At 38.9% G+C, this 20,000-nt stretch overlaps 2 protein-coding genes across 2 annotated transcripts in view; both read left to right on the plus strand.

Annotated features, from left to right (window-relative positions):
• The window catches only part of LOC115228910 (calpain-2 catalytic subunit-like), a gene marked incomplete at its 5' end in the record, with an annotated part of 15,769 nt that extends 3,436 nt beyond the window's left edge, over nucleotides 1–12,333 (plus strand). Inside the window, 3 exons of the mRNA XM_029799368.1 lie at nucleotides 4,953–5,019; nucleotides 9,966–10,070; nucleotides 12,170–12,333. Coding sequence (XP_029655228.1) covers nucleotides 4,953–5,019; nucleotides 9,966–10,070; nucleotides 12,170–12,333 — 336 coding nt within the window. The remainder of the gene's footprint in view (nucleotides 1–4,952; nucleotides 5,020–9,965; nucleotides 10,071–12,169) is intronic.
• The window catches only part of LOC115228911 (calpain-9), a gene marked incomplete at its 3' end in the record, with an annotated part of 31,277 nt that overhangs the window by 4,110 nt on the left and 7,167 nt on the right, over nucleotides 1–20,000 (plus strand). Inside the window, exons 2-6 of the mRNA XM_029799369.2 lie at nucleotides 4,953–5,019; nucleotides 9,966–10,070; nucleotides 12,170–12,329; nucleotides 14,198–14,371; nucleotides 18,028–18,111. Of these exons, the coding sequence (XP_029655229.2) occupies nucleotides 14,255–14,371; nucleotides 18,028–18,111 (201 nt within the window). The remainder of the gene's footprint in view (nucleotides 1–4,952; nucleotides 5,020–9,965; nucleotides 10,071–12,169; nucleotides 12,330–14,197; nucleotides 14,372–18,027; nucleotides 18,112–20,000) is intronic.

Genomic DNA, 20,000 nt, shown 5'->3' on the forward strand with positions numbered 1-20,000 from the left:
TACAAACCATATAGCTTATTCCTATTTATGTGATGGGTCGGGAACCGGCTCTCACATTAGGGTGGGTGATTCTAGAAGAATACGGGTTTGGGTTAGTGTGAACTCCCCCGGACCGATAATTATCTTTGTTCCCTAAATTAAATCCGGAAGTGCCTGCTCCAGCACTCCATATATATATATATATATATATATATTATATATATATTATATATATATATATATATATATATATATATATATATATATATATATATATATATATTATTATATATATATATAATATATAATATATATATATATATATATATATATATATATATATATATATATATAATATATATATTATATATAATATATGTATATATATATATATGTATATTGCCCAGTGGTTAGGGCAGCGGACTCGCGGTCGTAGGATAACGGTTTCGATTCCCAGACCGGGTGCTGTGTGTGTTGATTGAGCGAGAACACCTGAAAGCTCCACGATGCTCCGGCAGGGGCGGGGTGGTGATCCCTGCTGTACCCTTTCACCACTCTTACTCCCACTCTTTCTTCTGTTGGCCTGCTCGTTTAGCCAGCGGGGTGGCGTCATTCGAAGGTTAAAACAATGCGAATGCATTGTGACCAGCGATGTGTAACTACATCTGATGGACTGGTCGGTCACGTGATCCCGTGATATATATATATATAATTATATAATTATAAGTTATATTTTATATTTTATATGTCTATTTCATTGTCTAATTATATTTACTATATATTTTGTATAATGCCTTTACTGTTATGTAATGGTGTAATAAAGTATTGATTGGGTATCATCTGATGGTTGATATTTGATTGATTTAAGTATGTTTCTCCATTTTCTAATTTTGTATTATATATATATATATATATATATATATATATTATATATATATATATATATATATATATACATAGGCCTGTCGTATATATATATGCATATTATTAATAGTAGGGAATATAAAATGCCAAGGCAACAGGGGGAAAACAAACTCAGTTTAGTAACACTAAATCAAATTTCACGATATATTATATAGAATTAAGATATATAACCTCCATTAAGTAATTCAATTAATACTGAAAGATATCATATAAATTTAAGTATATTATTATTAATATCGTGCTAAACATTTCTATGCTAAATAATATATATTAAAAATACACATTAAAAATGACAACGTGCGTTTCGTGATTATGTATATGAATCTACAATATCAAAATCGATGATCGAAAATTAATATTTCTTTGATCCAACGATACATAGCCACTATTCAGGTCTCAATATCATAAAATAAATTTAAAACATATATGAAGGCGCTATAATTACATAATTTGATCTTAAGGCCAGTTGTGCGCAAGATTGTCTTGAATGCCTTACTTAATTCGTTCTTAGGTGTGGCGTCAACAAACATTATATTGTGAAATTTCTTGTTATCGTACCAAGTATTGCTTTTATTTCTTTTGTTGGTGTCCCTCTCTAACCTATTCCAGAACTTGTTGCGGTATAGGGGTCATATACCGTTTTTGTCATCTCTTAGAATACGTTCGAATCTTGCTTTCATCCTTTGTACACTCTGACTCTATCGTACTGTGTGTATCCGGAACATTGTATTCGGAATATGTGGTGCTGGATGGGTTGTTGTCGTTCTTGTGGTTGGCATAGTGGGATACATTCCTCATTACTCTAAGTTTGCCACGAGGATGTTGATCCTGGTAGTACTATATATATGTGTGTGTGTATCTCTATATATATAAAAGGCAGTTTGTCTGTCTGTGTGTCTGTCAGGTTGTACCCTCACCCTGACCACGGCTTTCAACCGATTCTGATGAAACTTGACACACACATAGCCCAATGTCATAATTCAAAACTAACGCAGCGAAAATTTTGAAAAGTTCCCCCAGTTCTGAAAAAAATCGATAAATTCGACATGGGGTCGAGAATCTAAGCTTATAAGCAACACATTTTCCGTTGTAGTTTTCGCAACTTGCAATCGATTTTCACCAAACTCATGATGAAGCTTAATGTTACCCTAAGGAACTTAATTCTGAGGTTAGTTTTCCATGCAATACCTTACCATCAGAAAAAATCGATAAAATTATGCCATTTTGGGAAATCGCGTTCAAATTCAAGATGACATATTTTCGACAATATCTTTAACAAATTGGCAGGAATTGTTTTTGAAATTCACAGCGAGCATCATTTCTGCTCCAAGGAGCTATATGGCCCTTTTGATTCCAATAGGATACGTTATTACTGGAAAAAATCGGTTAATTACATCATATGTGGCACACATAGCAAACCGATTTTTCTGCGATATTTTTTGAAAGTTCACATAGATTTTCCCTACACCGATGTTGGACATGAAGTTTGCATTAAATGTCAAACTAACGACCTTTTGTCAATGCAGTTAACAAGTATTGAGAGAAATCGACAAAGCCATATCACTTTGAGACCGACCATACGAACCCTACAAAACTGACTTTTGTTAAATAGTTGGCGGATTTCAGGCACACATGCGCCTTCGTTCCCTAGAGGGAAAGGACGAGATCGGGATTAGTCGTTGCCTACTAGAGGCTCCTGAGCCCCCTTTCGCTAGACGTAAGTTAGGATTAGGTAGGGCTTAGTTGTGGTCCGAACCCAACTTGGGTTCGGGATGGGGGCAGTGTCAAAAGGGCCAGCATGTGCAACCTTATCACCTCTGCCGGTCAAACTCCCCACCCATGCGTTCCTGTCGCAACACTGATCCCGCAGAACTGGGTTGGGTGTGCTAAACAAAACCAGAAAATGCACTTTGACTGTCAGATTTTCTTCATGCATGTAAGGGAATAGTGCATTGAATGCCTTAATGCCTTTTAGGCTTCATTTTACAAAATAACGGTTCAATGAGTACAAAAAAGGGTAAAAAGGTAAAGGGCATTGCTTATCGACAAAGTTTCTTACATACCCGGGCAACGCCGGGCTATGCTGCTAGTATATATATATAATAAACCTTTACATAAATAAATAACGTGAAATACACGAAGGGACGAACAAAAAGACAAACGGGTCATTCAAAGCCTTCATTCTTCAGTCAGAAACTGATCCCTCATCGCAGATTTCGGCTCTTTAATTCTGAGATCCGCTCTGATTCAGCCAGCCACAGAAGGAGAGAATGCAACGCAACAGAGACGAACATGAAACGAAAAATTTTTTTTCTGGAGACAGTAACGGTTAAAAACATGGATAACACAGGCGCCCTACGGCTTTGAGACAAAAAGAGAGACACAAAAACAATATCAGCAAGCGTGGAAAAATAATTACCTTTTCGGTGATAAGACACATGTTGAACAAGTGGCCGATGGAAACAGAATGGCTGAGGCAGCAAGTCGCAAGAGGGTAAGAGAGAGAAGGGGGTAAGAGAGAGAGGGGACCAAGGAGGGTGGAAGGCGAGGACAGAAGCAGTGACCGAGAGAGAGAGAGAGGGAGAGAAGGAATCAGAGAAGAAGCAGTGACCAAGAGAGAGAGGGAGAGAAGGAATCAGAGAGGCTGGGAGAAAAAGGCACCAAAACAATTTGGCAACGAAGCAATGGCGAAGGAAAGAAAATAGTTTAAAGACATCGTGCAGGGGTTTTGATATGATAAACATAAAGAAGTTATTATGCACGTACGCTGCGAAATATATAATAAACCTTTACATAAATAAATAACGTGAAATACACGAAGGGACGAACAAAAAGACAAACGGGTCATTCAAAGCCTTCATTCTTCAGTCAGAAACTGATCCCTCATCGCAGATTTCGGCCGTTCAATTCTGAGATCCGCTCTGAATCAGCCAGCCACAGAAGGAAAGAATGCAACGCAACAGAGACGAACATGAAACGAAAAATCTTTTTTTTTTGTAGACAGTAACGGTTAAAACTACACATATATAACAGTAGCACTCCGTCGGGTTCCAGGTGATCTGATCAATGGAACAGCCTTCTCGTGAAATTAACGTGCAAGTGGATGAGCACTGAAAATACTCAGACACGTGTACCCTTAACGTAGTTCTCGGGGCAGAGTCAACATGACACAGGGTGTAACAAGGCTGGCCCTTTGAAATACAGATAGAAAGAGTGAGAAAAAGTTGTGGTGAAAGAGAATAGCAGGGTTCACCACCATCCACAACTGGAGCAACGTGGAGCGTTAGGTGTTTTCACAGAATAAACACTGAAAACGCCCGGTCTTGGAATCGAAACCGCGATCCTACGACCACAAATCTGCTGCCCTAACCACTGGGCCATTGCGCCTCCACATATATATATTTGTGAGTGTTTACTGAGCGAAAACACCTAAAAGCTCCACGTGACTCCAGCAGGGGCTGGTGGGGATCCCTGCTGTACTCTTCCGCTGCAACTTTCTCTCACTCTTTCTTCTGTTAGCCTGCCCGCTTAGCCAGCGGGGTGGCGTCATTTGAAGGCTAAAGCAATGCGAAGCGCATTGTGACCAGCGATGTGTAGCAACATCTGATAGACTGGTCGGTCTTGATGATCATGGAGATATAAGTATGTATGTATGTATGTATGTACGTACGTATTTATGTGTGTGTATATATATATTAATTTATCTATATCTATCTATATATATGTGTGTGTGTATATGTGTACATATATATGTATGTATATATATATATGTGTGTGTGTGTGTATGTATGTATGTATGTATATATATATGTGTGTATATATATATATATATATTATATATATATGTGCGTGTGTGTACGTATATGTGTGTGTGTACGTATATATATATATATGTGTGTGTGTGTGTGTGTGTGTGTGTGTGTATATATATATATATATGAAGAGAGAGAGAGAGAGAGAGAGAGTACTGTTAATAATTAACTATGATAGTTCGACTAATTAGTTAATTATGGTTCAACTAATTAAACATGTGTTGCTCTTTTCCACAGGAACTAAAGAAGACAGCAGTGTTCATGCGAGAAGCCACCTACCGTGATTTTAACCAAGGAGCCCTGGGTAAGTGGAAGTAAGGCGAACATTATTAGAGGAATAGAAATACTGACAGACGGACAGGCTGGTGTACGAACGGGAGGACGGAAGGACCGACGGACAGGTGGGCGTATAGACAAAGAGACGGACGGGTGGATGAACGGGTGGAGGGATAAAGAGACAGAGATATGTGTTGATGGTAAGATTGATTGACAGGCAGACACGCAGATAGACGACACATACACAGACAGATAAACAAACATAGATAGATAGACAGACAGACAGACAGGTAGATAGATAGATAGATAGATAGATAGATAGATAGATAGATAGATAGATAGATAGATAGATAGATAGATAGATAGATAGATAGATGGATAGATAGATAGATAGATAGATAGGTATATAGATAGATAGATAGGTATATAGATAGATAGATAGATAGATAGATAGATAGATAGATAGATAGATAGATAGATGGATGGATGGATGGATGGATGGATAGATAGATAGATAGATAGATAGATAGATAGATAGATATGTAGATAGATAGATAGATAGATAGATAGATAGATAGATAGATAGATAGATAGATAGATAGATAGATAGATAGATATGTTTCTTTATTAGCCACACAGGGCTGCACACAGACAGAACAAATTACAAGGTAGAGCTTTTCTTTTGGGGGTAAATAAAAAGGGGTTGGTTTTCGATCAAAAGGGATCGTAAATGGAAAGAAAGAGGACAAAAAAGGGGAGGATTAAAAAAAAAGGGGGTGAGAGGGAAAAAAAAGAAAAGGGGAGAGGAAAAAAAAGTTGATCAATAGGGATCGTAATCACAGAAATGTCAATATGAAGTGTAAAGGGGAGGACAGGTGAGGTTTACCCGTGGAAGGAAAAGCCTACGGAAAAGACCACGGTAACCTCGGTCAATGAAGTCACATGTTATATTTCTTTTTTTTTTTGCAAATAAGCAACTCTCTGTATTAATTTTTACGGTTCATAGAATCATAGTCATTCATACGTGCCATCCTTGCTACATTCACCCATCTTTTTTTAAAACATTCACTAGACAAAACTTGCCTCTCTACTCTCACTTTCCTCTTCAAGTGATACTTGAAGAAGTTGATGTGAGATTGACCAGAGAGGAAAGTGTTTGTCTCTAATCCTTTCAGGCGCGTCCACCAGATACATTCTTTCGCCATAGCCACAAGTATGATAAAAATAGCTCTTCCTTCCCGTTTGAAGGAAGGAGGCGTGACGATATTAACGATAGACTCGGCTGATAAACCGACACGTCCCACACGTGACAGCAGTTGTTCGACATAAGCCCACAGGTCGGAAACTGCTGGACACTGCACAATTGCGTGCAGAGCGCTTTCGTCGCTCTGCCCGCATCACGGGCAGGTCGGCCCCGTGTTTCTCGAGCCATGCCTATAGAGATTATCCCGAACGGGTAGCGCTTCTCGGTAGCACCGCCAGGCCAGGGATCTCTGGAAGTTGTCCATAGGTCCCGGGCCGAAAGTCGTTTGAAACAGGCGGGTCAGGTATTCCTCGTCGACGCCCAGGTTTGCCCCGAGATCGTCGTCGTACCTCCCCTCCACTAATCCCCTATAGAATGCTTTGGTTGTATTGAAGTCACTCAAGGTCGACCCGGGACGGCAGAGTTGCTTGAGAGCAACGCGACACTCGCGGTGCCATTCGCCCTTCCTCGGCCTCTTTTTGATCCACGACTGCAGTTCGGTCATGGAGACGAGCTGCTGGAACGCGTGCCTCACAAACGGCAACCACACCTGTTCACCATCGTCTACATAGAGCCGGAGATGCCACAGTCTCAGCGCGTGTCTGCGCATCATCAACCACGGCATGCCCAGCCCTCCTTTTAACGGGTGTTGACAGCAAATGGATCCCTGACCATCGGGACGCATCCTTTCCACAAGAAGTGGAAGAGAATGCGTTCTAGTTTGGTGATGGTAGGGTCGGGACAAGGCACGACGGTCAGGCGGTAGTAGATGATGGACGCGATGTACGTTTTCGCCACCTCCGCCCGACCTTTTAGGGACAGTTTCCTCTCGGCCCATTGCCGGGCGAGAGTGACCACCCTACTCGTTATCTCGTTCGAGTTCTTCCCCATTTGGAGGTCCGGACCGAACCAGACCCCGAGCAAATCAACCGGGCCGTCTGTCCAGCGTCCCACGACGGAGGTACTGGTGGACGGCATGGGCTTGCTTCTCCAGGTTCCGAGCCGCAAGCCCACTGACTTTTCCCGGTTGATTTTTGCTCCTGTCACCGCGTCGTAGTCTTTCAGTGTCTCGCCGACCCGCTCGATGTGCTCGTGGCTTGACACTATGACGGTGACGTCGAACGCGTATGCAGACACGCTCGTCCCGCATCCCAATTCTCGCGGGATGCCCCTTAGAGTCGCCAGCTTCCGCAGTAGTGGCTCAAGCGTCAATACGTATAGAAGCGCCGAGAGGGGGCATCCTGACGGACCGAACGTGCAATGTCGAAAGGTCTCGATAGATGTCCATTTACGCGAATTACCGAACGGATGCCTCTGTACAAGGCAGCTATCCAGCCGCGGAAGACGGGACCGAAACCAGCCGCTCTCTGGACTGCCTCCAAGTATCGATGGTCTACCCTATCGAAGGCTTTCGATTGATCCAAGTTGATCAGGGCCCCACCCATGCCAGGTTCGTTAACTACCCTGTCTATGATGTAGCGCATCAGATGGAGGTTGTCATGGATGCTCCGGCCCGGCACGGCGCACGTTTGTGCGTTGTCGACCAGTTTCTCGATGACAAGCGCCAACCTCTTGGCTAACACCTTTGTCAAAATTTTCAGGTCTGCATTGAGCAGCGTGATTGGTCTAAAGTTATCTATAATGTTCCCCTTGTTTGGATCTTTCTTCAGCAGCGTTACGGCTCCTCGACTCACAAAACCGTGTATTCTCCCGTTTTGCTGCCAGTTGCAGTATACCGCTGCCAAGACGTCTCCAAACAAGTCTGGCATACAATTGTAAAACTCGTAGGGCAGACCATCCAAACCCGGCGATTTGTCTCTCGAGCATTCTGCCATCGCGTCCCGCACATCCGCCGCCGTGATGGCACCTTCGCAGCACTCTGTCTCTCTTGCCGAGAGTCGTGGTAGGTTGTGCAGGTACGCACTGAAGTCCACCCTGCGTTCACGCTCACCACTCGTCCCGTACAGTCGGGCAAAGTGCCGCTGAAATGTCTCGCACATCTTGCTGGGCTCGAGCAATTCGCGCCCTTGTTCATCTACCAGAGACCGAATGGTGGCTTTGTTGCCCTGCTGCGCTTCCGCCACCCGAGCCTCCCTCGCGGCTCCAACACCTTCCATCCTTAGAGCCCGCATCCTAGCCCTGACAGCACACCCGTCGTGTTTGGCGTTGAAGTGTTGGTCAAGGGCCAACCTTGCTGCCAAAACGTCGGGTGTGATGCCGCTTCTTATTGCCTCTTCTAACTTCTTAACTAACTCACCCTCTACTCTATTTCTAAGATAGATAGATAGATAGATGGATAGATAGATAAGTTTCTTTATTGGCCACACAGGGCTGCACACAGAGGGGACAAGTTACAAGGTAAAGCTTTTCTTTTGGGGGATGAAAAAAAGAAAAAAACAAAAGAAACAAAAAAAAGGGGTGGCGTAGGTTTTCGATCAAGAGGGATCGTAAAAGGGAAGAAAAGAACAAAAAAATAAATAAAATAAATAATAAAAATAAAAAAAGAAGAAAAGGAAAAGGAACAAAAGAAAAGAGAAATGAAAAAAGAAAAAAGGGGAAAAAAGGGGGAAGAGGAAAAAAACGATCAATAGGGATCGTGTATCACAGTGTTATGATATATGGTGTAAAGGGGAAGGCAAGTAAGGTTTATCCGTGGGAAGAAAAGCCTACGAAAAAGACCACGGTAACCTTGGTCAATATTGTTATATGTTACCACATTTGTTTGCAAGTGGGTAAAACCACCAACAGAAGAGAATATGACCGAAGACTGCGTGTACTCCATCCCATGCAGCTGTGATAGGTTATACAAAGGCAGAACATGCTGCCCCCTCAAAATACAGGTAGAGGAACATCGCAAAGCTGTGACACGGGGAGATGTAAAATCATGTATAGAAAAAAGGAGACCCCCCCCCCCCCGCTGTGGGATGAAGTTAAAATAATATTCAGAGAAGACCACTGGAAAATACGAAAACTAAAAGAGGCAGCACATATGCTAGAATACAACAACCTCCTAAGCAGACCGAGTGCAGATATGAGCAGCATAGGGGAACCAGTATTAGGGAAAATAGTAGATTTATAAGCCCAAGATTCTGAGTTCGATTCTAGGCAGTGACCTTAATGATAATAACAGTATTGGAAAAATCCCTTAGGAATGAGAACCCAGGTTCGAAATTCCCCCAGGACACCTCATAGAGGCTGGAGAGTACATCAGCCGAAACGTTGTGTGATAATTATTATTATTCAGTAATCTTATTTTCATCCTTTGCTTTCACTTCACTACCGAGCGCAGCTCTGTGTGCCTTGGGTATGTGCTGTGGTTTGTTGTGATGCTCTTATTTTTACTGTATGGAAAGTGTTTTACGTAGAATGCGTGCGGTGACTGGTAGTGCTATTGTCTCTATTTTCCAATGCCTGGTGTTTTCGTTATGCGTTTGTTTGAATATTTTTTTATCATATCTAATGCGCCTACGATGAGAGGAATTGTTTGTTTCTTTTTTCTCATTATTGTTGTTGTTGTTGCTATTATTATATTAAGACAGCAGGCTGGTAGAACCATTAGGACACCGAACGAAACGCTTAGCGGGATTTCGCCCGTCGCTCTGTTCTGAGTTCAAATTATTACTATATACATATGTCTATCTATAGTACATCATCACTACCACTACCACTCATACACACACCACTACCACCATTAAACCTTCTCTCCTCTTTCCACTACTTTCCACACACAGGTGACTGTTGGTTTATCTCCGCTGTAAACGTCTTAGTTGCCAACAACAGGAAGGTGTTTGAGAAAATTGTCCCTAGCAACCAGTCGTTCACTGAAGACTATGCAGGTGAGTATAGTGGCATGAAAGGTAAATGAGGTCATCAGAGGTCATCTAAGGTCAGTTTCTTTTCTGTTTTTTAAGTAGTCTGTTCTTCCTCATCTTCCTCATCTGCCTCCTTTTAATCATCATCGTTTTAAGGTTCTGTTTTCCATGCTTGCCTCTGACTGGCAGAATTTGTGAGCCAGATTTCCAACAGCAGGACGCCCTTCCTGTCACCAATCCTCACCTGTTGCTTTTTAAGGGGACATTTGCACTGGGGCCAGACATATGTTTGAGGAAGACTGCAAATGAAGGATTGGCTTTTATGAGAATCAAGATTGCTTACAAAAGTCACATGATGTCAAGAGAATGTGGCACAAACACACAGAGGCATATATACATACATATATATATATATATATATATATATATATATATATATAATATATATATATATATATATATATATATATATATATATATAGGACAATCTTACTTAGAAATGGATGCGTGCGTTCCGTCATATAATAAATTAATAAATAAAACATATGCATATATACATACATATATGTACGCACCTACCTCTACATGTATATATACATGCATATATATATGATTGACCGCTAGCGCCAAAAGTTGTTTTTTTTTCTATTCTCTCTCCACGTGTTCCTTTTCGTTGAAGAGCGTAGGCTCGAAATGTAAAAGACTTTCCTTTATTTTCCCAGGCGTTAAACTAATACACCTGTTTGTTATTTATAAACCTATCTTCATCCTTTGTTTTTCTGTAAATTTCATGTACATATATATATATATATCACGTGATCACGTGACCGACCAGGCTATCAGATGTAGCTACACATCGCTGGTCACAATGCGCTTCGCATTGTTTTAGCCTTCAAATGACGCCACCCCGCTAGCTAAGCGAGCAGGCCAACAGAAGAAAGAATGAGCGAAAGTTGTGGCGAAAGAGTACTGCAGGGATCACCACCACCCCCTACTGGAGCCTTGTGGAGCTTTTAGGTGTTTTCGCTCAATAAACACTCACAACGCCTGGTCTGGGAATCGAAACCGCGATCCTACGACCGCGAGTCCGCTGCCCTAACCACTGGGCCATTGCGCCTCCATATATACATACACACATTCATACACACACATATATACATACACACACACATAAAACATATATTTCATTTTCCCATGTAATAAACAACATATATTGGTTTCAATAAATTTGTAAAAGGATTTTATGGGCGCAGCAGTGGCTGTGTGGTAAGTAGCTTGATAACCAACCATATGATTCTGGGTTCAGTCCCACTGCGTGGCATCTTGGGCAAGTGTCTTCTGCTATAGCCTCGGGCCGACCAATGCCTTGTGAGTGGATTTGGTAGACGGAAACTGAAAGAAGCCTGTCGTATATATGTATATATATATATGTGTGTATATGTGTTTGTGTGTGTGTGTGTGTGTGTGTGTGTTTGTCCCCCTAGCATTACTTGACAACCGATGCTGGTGTGTTTACCTCTCCGTCACTTAGCGGTTCGGCAATAGAGACCGATAGAATAAGTCCCGGGGTCTTTTTGCTCGACTAAAGGCGGTGCTCCAGCATGGCTGAAACAAGTAAAAGAGTAAAAGAGTACCAATTTTTAATGCTTACTTACTTTTCAGTCGCTCTGTATAACGGGCTTCTTTCAGTTTCCGTCTGCCAAAACTACTCACAAGGCTTTGGTCGGCGCAAGACTATAGAAGAAGACACTTGCCCAAAGTACCACGCAGTGGGACTGAACCTGAAACCATGTGGTTGGGAAGCAAGCTTCTTACCACACAGCCATGCTTGAGCGTATGTGTGTGTGTGTGAAAGAGAGAGGGAGAGAGAGAGAGTGTGTGTGTGTGTGTGTTTGTGTGTGTGTGTGTGTGTGTGTCCAAACACTCCACATTGTCAGAACAAGAACCGATCGTGTTTGCTGGATCGACATTGGCCAAACGTTTAAAGACAAGAGGTAGAGTCACATTAAAGAACGTAGCCCTAGATATGCCATGACATAATACAAATCTCTCGATAAATTCTCAGATTCCCTTTCGATGCTTCTTGCCAATTTTGTGCCGTTATCCATTCTGGTCAATTGCAGGAATTTTCCGTTTCAATTTTTGGTGGTATGGAGAATGGAAAGAAGTGGTCGTCGATGACCGGCTTCCAGTTGACAAAATCACTCATAAAATACTTTATGCTCACAATAATTCAGAACCCGACGAATTTTGGGTGTGTCTCTTGGAGAAGGCCTACGCCAAGTAAGACACCTCTCTCACTCTTTCTTTCTTTTTATACCTTTATTGTTCTTATATATGTATCTATGTACGTATGTACGGGCGCATGTATATATATTATATATATATATTATATATATATATATATATATATATATATATATATATAATTTATATATAGAGGGCATTATTATACATACATGCCACACGCTAAGAGGGACAAAATTAGTCATTTCTACCAAAAATTTTACTAATCCCACCGAATGCAATTTTTCAAAGTAAGACATTTAAAATATGGACTTGTATCACCTGTGATTTCATACCTCTGTATTCATCAGCAAGTCTGGACGTATCATAAATAAACAACCCTACATCGTCAAAGCCGGGCAGCCAACTGATCAACATCAACGACGCACATGGGTTAGTTTACATATATTCCATCCGGTAAATGTCAGACTTTTACGAATTGCATTTCGGGAAAGGAAAAGTTTTTTCGGAATAAAAATTTAGCAATTAAGGACAACTTCTTAATAAGGAAAACTTAACAAGAAATTATCGGGTAGATAGCGTGAAAAACCTCATAAGAGAAAAAATTTCGAAAATAATTCTTTCTCATTGAACATATAAATTTATATATATATAATATATATATATATATATATATATATATATATATATAATATATATATATATATATATATATATATATAATATATATTATATATATATATATATTATATATATATATGTATATATATATATCCCCTCAACCCAAAATGCTGTCTGCGAGTGACATGACACAAAAATTCAAAATTAAATAAAAAATAAATGGTTAGACCTCTATTACAATTTCGAATTTCGAAACCAAAAGTTGATCCATTCTCCTCGTCAGGAGAACATTCCTGTACTTAGAAATTAACACAAAAGACGTGCCTTGGAGCTTAACATGTGAGCCGACCGGCAAGAATAAAGTCAAAGTCTATCCACACACAAATTCTGAATTCAAACATCATGCACGGTATTTATGGGAAGAGGAAAGTTAAGCGAACCTCGGCGAAAAACTGGATATGATTGAAAAATAAATAAATTCCAACAAAGGACAAACAATTTATTTTTGTCTAAATTTTGAATTTTTATGTCATGTTGCTCGGCGACAACTTTTGTGGTTGAGGAGATATAATACAAGTGGTTTATAGTGGGTTTATAGCGGTTTTGACTTCTATTTCTAGTCATGTAAAGGTTTTTATAACCCTCTCTGTTATAATTGTGATTTATTCACAATCATACACTCTTCTTATATATATATGTGTGTCTATGGCCAGCTGGAGGAGTGTGTCCTCCTGGGGCTAAAAACTACAGTAGCATCCACCCTTAGGGGTTAGCCATATTGAAATGGCAAATATACGTCACGATGTGTTACCGCTACTGTATATAACTCACTTTGATATTTATCATTGTTTGATTTCACTTTTTCAATATCAGCGACAGTGGACGCTGGAAAAAGTATAAGTATTTGTGAAGGAAATCTAATTCTCGCCGACAACTGTGATTGTCACACGCTGACGAGAGGTCAATACCTCGAAACTCGAGTCCGTGTGTATCATAAGTTGAAGACGGGAAGGATGACTTCCCTTTGCAAATACTGACAGGACACAGATAGTGTGTCTATGGCCAGCTGGAGGAGTGTGTCCTCCTGGGGCTAAAAACAACAGTAGCATCCACCCTTAGGGGTTAGCCATATTGAAATGGCAAATATACGTCACGATGTGTTACCGCTACTGTAGATAACTCACTTGATATTTATCATTGTTATAATATATATATATATATATATATATATATATATATATATATATATATGCTTGTTTATATGTATATCTTTGTTGGTGAAGGCTTGCCGCACCTATGAGACGTTGATTGGTGGTTTCGTCACCCGTGGCCTGGTGGATATGACCGGAGGAGTATCTGAATGCTTTTTGGTTAATGCCGATGACACCAACCCTACAGAAACATTCCAGATGATGACAAGAATGTCCACCATGCAGTCAATGTTTTCCTGTGGCATTGTAAGTATATTTTTATGTGTCTTTCTATAGTTTATGTGTGTGTGTGTGTATTTCTAATATAACAGTGTCCATATATATATATATATATATACATATCCACATATAAAATGCAACATTGGCATGTAGAAAGCACCCAGCTGTAAGACCACCTTTCTATTTATAAATGTCCTAGGAACATCAGATTGCGTTGACCTTGTTATCTTATTTTATTTGATATATATATATCTATATATATAAAAGTGAGGTTGTGTGTCTGGCTCCTACGATTTAGATTCCTAACTACTCCCACATATTGCGGTGCAGTTTAACCAAAACCGGGTATCTTATAGTCGTGATTCATATCGAGCCCTTCTGGGTATTAGCGCAAGTCTACGATTTAAAAAAAAATCACCATCAATTTTTCCCATTTTTAATGCATTTTTGGCATATATAAGGGAAGTAACTCTCTAAAAATTTATTATTAAATCGCAGAACGTAAAAGGCTACAGTAACACCCCCCTCCCTTTGTGGTTAGCCATATTGAGATGGTATTATACTTTACATCTCTAAAAATGCTTATATAGTTATTTCCCTTACAAACCCGAGCAACGCCGGGCGATACTGCTAGTGATATATAAACTAGAGATAAAACCACTATTATGCAACTCAAACAGTGATAGACATAAACCAAAACATAAAAAACAAATAAAATATATTTTTATAAAACATAAAACTTATAACCAGATCTCAAAAAGTATAAAAATGAATTATCAATATATAATATAATAAGTGAAAAAACTACGTACGTTTCAGGGCTATATATATATATATAGTTTATCAAATATATTCAATGAGAATAAAGTGAACTGGATTTCTGATAAGTGCTCTTGGTATGAGAAATGTCTAAAACCTTAAACGTATTTAGGCCGATCATATATTATAACGTAAAAGCAGGAAAAATTACATTAAAAAATCACAGAAAAAAGGATGTATTTCCGTGTAGTCAGTCGAATGAAAGAGCTGCTATTTAAAATTGTATGGTAAAGATGCTGTTTAAAAAGTTACTGGTATAGATATGTATTGGTACAAACTTGGGCTAGAAATTTTGAAAAAATAATATAAATCCATGGTAAAATCGTTTGTAGAAATTCATAATGGCTGTGTATAGATAATTTCTTTTCTCTTCATAAGTGCAAAAAATAAAAGTGATTAAATTTTTGCTTTTATAGTTGAATATACAAAACTGGAAGATATTATTATTACATTTTATGCAAATGTAAAATAGCCGTTTACTGACCCAATATAGAATGAATTAATGTGTTACATTGAAATTTTGACAAATTAAATTTAACTGTTGAAGTGAATCTAACGGTTTTTGTGTGTTTTTAAATGGCTTATTAACACCCTCCATGCTGCAATTGTTTTCGTTCAAGCACACGATCTCAGATCGGGTCACTTGCTATGCATGTACATCTCCATAATATATTTAGATTATTATATTTAAAATCAGTTTGTTGTACATTAGAGGTGTACGGGTTCAAATTTCAGGAAAACCTTTCTGGCATTCATCCAATGAATAATTTATATTACGTGAACATCTGTATAGTCTAAAATAATTCAATTTTAAGTTTCTATTTTCTTACTTGCAACAATCCTACTATTTTTTATCTGAATCTTATCTTGATGATCTCTTATAGTGTTTAAAAGTTGTATAAAACCTATGTCTACATGTGGATAATGCTTCCGATTGGCAAGTGATTCAATTATTTTCTTTATATAATAATATGTATAGCGATTGTTTTGTACAAAGACGGCAGATAGAAGATATTTGTGTACATGGTGTAGCTGAGTCAATAATTGACCAGGATAATTTATAGTTAACGTTTTTTTTTTTTGTCAGTTTATGTATATATGTAGCCAATGAAGTAGTGTTATTCGTTATATTCGGTTTAAATGAATGTACATGTGTTAAAAATCCTTGTTTTAAGTTAATAGAGCTCCCTATATATATATATTTTACTGTGCGAGTTAGCAGTTTTTTGTAACAGTACACTTATATATAACATTGAACCTTCTACATTTGCCTTCTAAAGGACATGATTTTTTTGATTTTTACATGTGCAATATTTAGTTTCTGTTCCGTAGGATAAGATTTAATACTGTTATGATTATTTGTTATGGTGATGGTGTTATGTTTGAATTTGTTGTGGAATCACTTATAATAGAATTTGGTAAATTTACTGTTTCTATATTACCATTGTTATTAGATTATCAAAAGTGCTGTCACATCCAATTGTTTGCATATTTTGGGATATATAATTATTAGAATTTTGCTGAGATTTTGTTAATGTTATAGTCAGTGGCGGACCGGGTCTAAAACTATTGGTTACCAGGAGACTAAGGGGCCCCACCCGTAACTCCAAGAGGACCCACCCGCAACTACAATGCACTCATTTAATTTTTTTTAAAGCATTCTTTTCAACTATCTACAAACACAACCAGGCTGAAATAATTAATGCGTTTTTCTAGGACTGAATAAAACGTTCTCATACTTGAGAAGATGGGCTCCTTAGATGCTAACAGGGGCCCCATATATTGATTCTAATGGCTTCTCATGTTTTCCGTTACTCCATACATCCAGGAACGTGGTATCATATCGCATGTTTTACGATAGTTAACCCATGCCATGCTCAGGTTTGTGTGTTTTCTCTAACAGTTTCTGATGATTAGGTTATCGATTACGAGCTGATCCTTCGTTCCCCAGTTCCCTTTTCGGCACCCTTTCTGTTCCATAGGCAGCCGCCTACTTTTTCTAAATAATATACAGCTCACCGGCCAAAACACTTGACGTCTCTTTTTTAGTGCTCCTGTGCTACCACTATAGTGCTCTCGGTCTGTTTTCCCATTATTATTATTAGTAGTAGTATTAGAATTATTATTATTATTATTATTATTATTATTATTATATTATTATTATTATTATTATTATTATCATCATCATCATCATCATCGTTATTATTATCATTATTGAGTGAGAGAGCAGCACATGACATCAGAATGACACCTTGGTACAAATATACAAAGCCCAATATACCCATCGTGACTACACGTCTGATAAGAGTACACCAGGCACATCCATCACAACAACATGTGCACGACATAGTGATCTCATATCGAGAGAAACAGCACTTGACCTTGCAGATGGGGCCCAGTTAAAATTCTATTCAGATTGAGTAGCCCTTCCCATTCAAAAGTTCCCTGAACAAGGTTTGTTTAAGGATGTTGAACGAAACACCCATGTTTACAAAGGTGAATCATTCAAACCCCAAAGAATCCCTCTCAACACACGGCTATGATGCTCCTCCACTACTTCTGCTCATGATCAGAGATGCACATATCGTCAGCCACTAAGGGACATGCTCAACTGGTCTAAGGTCAAACAACTGACAAGCAAATCTGTGGTATTGAGCAGAATATTTGCTGTGGCCCATCTTTTATACCAAGACAAAACAATGTACGTGATAACACTTCCATTATTATTGTTGTTGTTGTTGTTGTTGTTGTTGTGTTGTTGTTGTTGTTGTTGTTGCTGCTGCTGTTGTTGTTGTTGTTGTTGCTGCTGTTGTTGTTGCTGGTGGTAGTGTTGTTACTTTGCTTCCTTTATTTATCTCCCTTAGGTTGATAAGGATTATGAAACGGAAGGCAAGACAAGTGCGGGTCTTTTTGCATTTCATGCTTATGGTATAATAAAACTTATGAAGGTAAGTTGTTAATCTTCTCACCTTTTCGCACCTTTCCTTTATCAATTTTAATCAGCAAACCACAAAACAAAACCAACAGAAGCAGAGCATGCGGCCCTTAATGCTAAACCCAGTTTCTCAAAATGGCTTCTCAAGGATCGTCGTTTTATTTCCAACTTTTATCAATGGCCTTTTCTTTCGTCTTTTATTTGTGTCAGTCACTGGAGGGCGGTCATGCTACAGCACCACGGGAAGAGTTTCTAGTTGAATGAATTGACCTCCAACCACAAAGACACACACACACACACACATGTATGTATGTATGTATGTATGCATGTGTGCATGTATGTATGTATGTATGTATGTATGTATGTATGTATGTATGTATGTATGTATGTATGTATGCATGTGTGCATGTATGTATGTATGTATGTATGTATGCATGTATGTATGTATGTATGTATGTATGTATGCAATGTATGTATGTATGTATGTGTGTATGTATGGTATGTATTGTATGTATGTATGATGTATGTATGTATGTATGTTGTATGCATGTATGTATGTATGTATGTATGCATGTGTGCATGTATGTATGTATGTATGTATGTATGTATGTATGTATGTATGTATGTATGTATGTATGTATGTATGTATGTATGTATGCATGTGTGCATGTATGTATGTATGTATGTATGTATGTGTATGTATGTATGTATGTATGTATGTATGTATGTATGCATGTATGTATGTATGTATGTATATGTGTGTGTATGTATGTATGTATGTATGTATGTATGTATGTATGTATGTATGCATGTATGTATGTATGTATGTATGTGTGTATGTGTGCATGTTGATGTATGTATGTATGTGTGTGGTATGTGTGTATGTATGTATGTATGTATGTATGTATGTATGTATGTATGTATGTATATATGTATGTATGTATGTATTGTATGTATATATGTATGTAGTATGTATGTATGTATTGTATATATGTATGTATGTATGTATGTATGTATGTTGTATGTATGTATGTATATATGTAATTTATGTATGTATGTAGTATGTATGTTATGTTGTATGTATGTATGTTTGTATGTATGTATGTATGTATGTATGTATGTATGTATGTATGTATGTAGCAGACAGATAGATAGGCATTCATATATATTTGAGGGAGATGTATGTATATATATATATATCAGCAGCAGCAGCATTTAACATCCGCTTTCCATGCAAGAATGGGTTGGACGATTTCACTGAGGACTGGCGAACCAGATGGCTGCACCAGGCTCCAATCTTGATCTGGCAGAGTTTCTACAGCTGGATGCCCTTCCTAACGCCAACCACTCCGAGAGTGTACTGGGTGCTTTTACATGCCACCGGCACGAGGGCCAGTCAGACATGGGTTGAACAGTTTGGCCAGAGTTGGAAAGCTGGAGAGCTGCACTAGGCCCCCGTCTGTTTCGGCCTGGTTTCTACGGCTGGACGTCCTTCAATTTATTCAACTAAATCTTTCATGGCCAGACTCCAATGACTGAAGCAAGTAAGAAATAAACGATAAAACACACGTGCATGTATGTGTGAGTGTGTGTTTGATATCACAAAGGGGTTCTAAATGAGTGTCTCTGTTATACAAGCGGTGTCGTTCATTTCCAATATTCTGGAAGCTCATGTTTGGCTACCGTAAAATATTACCTGTCTTGGAAAGAGATGAAGGTTGGCAACAGGAAAAGGCGTCCAGCTGTAGAAATTCTGTATGGAACAGTGGGTGTTAAATGAGGAAGATGGCGATGATAGCGGCGGCGGCGGTGGTGGTAGTGGTGATTGTGGTGGGTGATGATGATGATGATGATGATTATAATGGCGTTGATGCTGGTGATGATGGCAATGAGTATAATGAA

Source organism: Octopus sinensis, unplaced genomic scaffold (assembly GCF_006345805.1).
Source record: "Octopus sinensis unplaced genomic scaffold, ASM634580v1 Contig11351, whole genome shotgun sequence".
Taxonomy (NCBI): domain Eukaryota; kingdom Metazoa; phylum Mollusca; class Cephalopoda; order Octopoda; family Octopodidae; genus Octopus; species Octopus sinensis.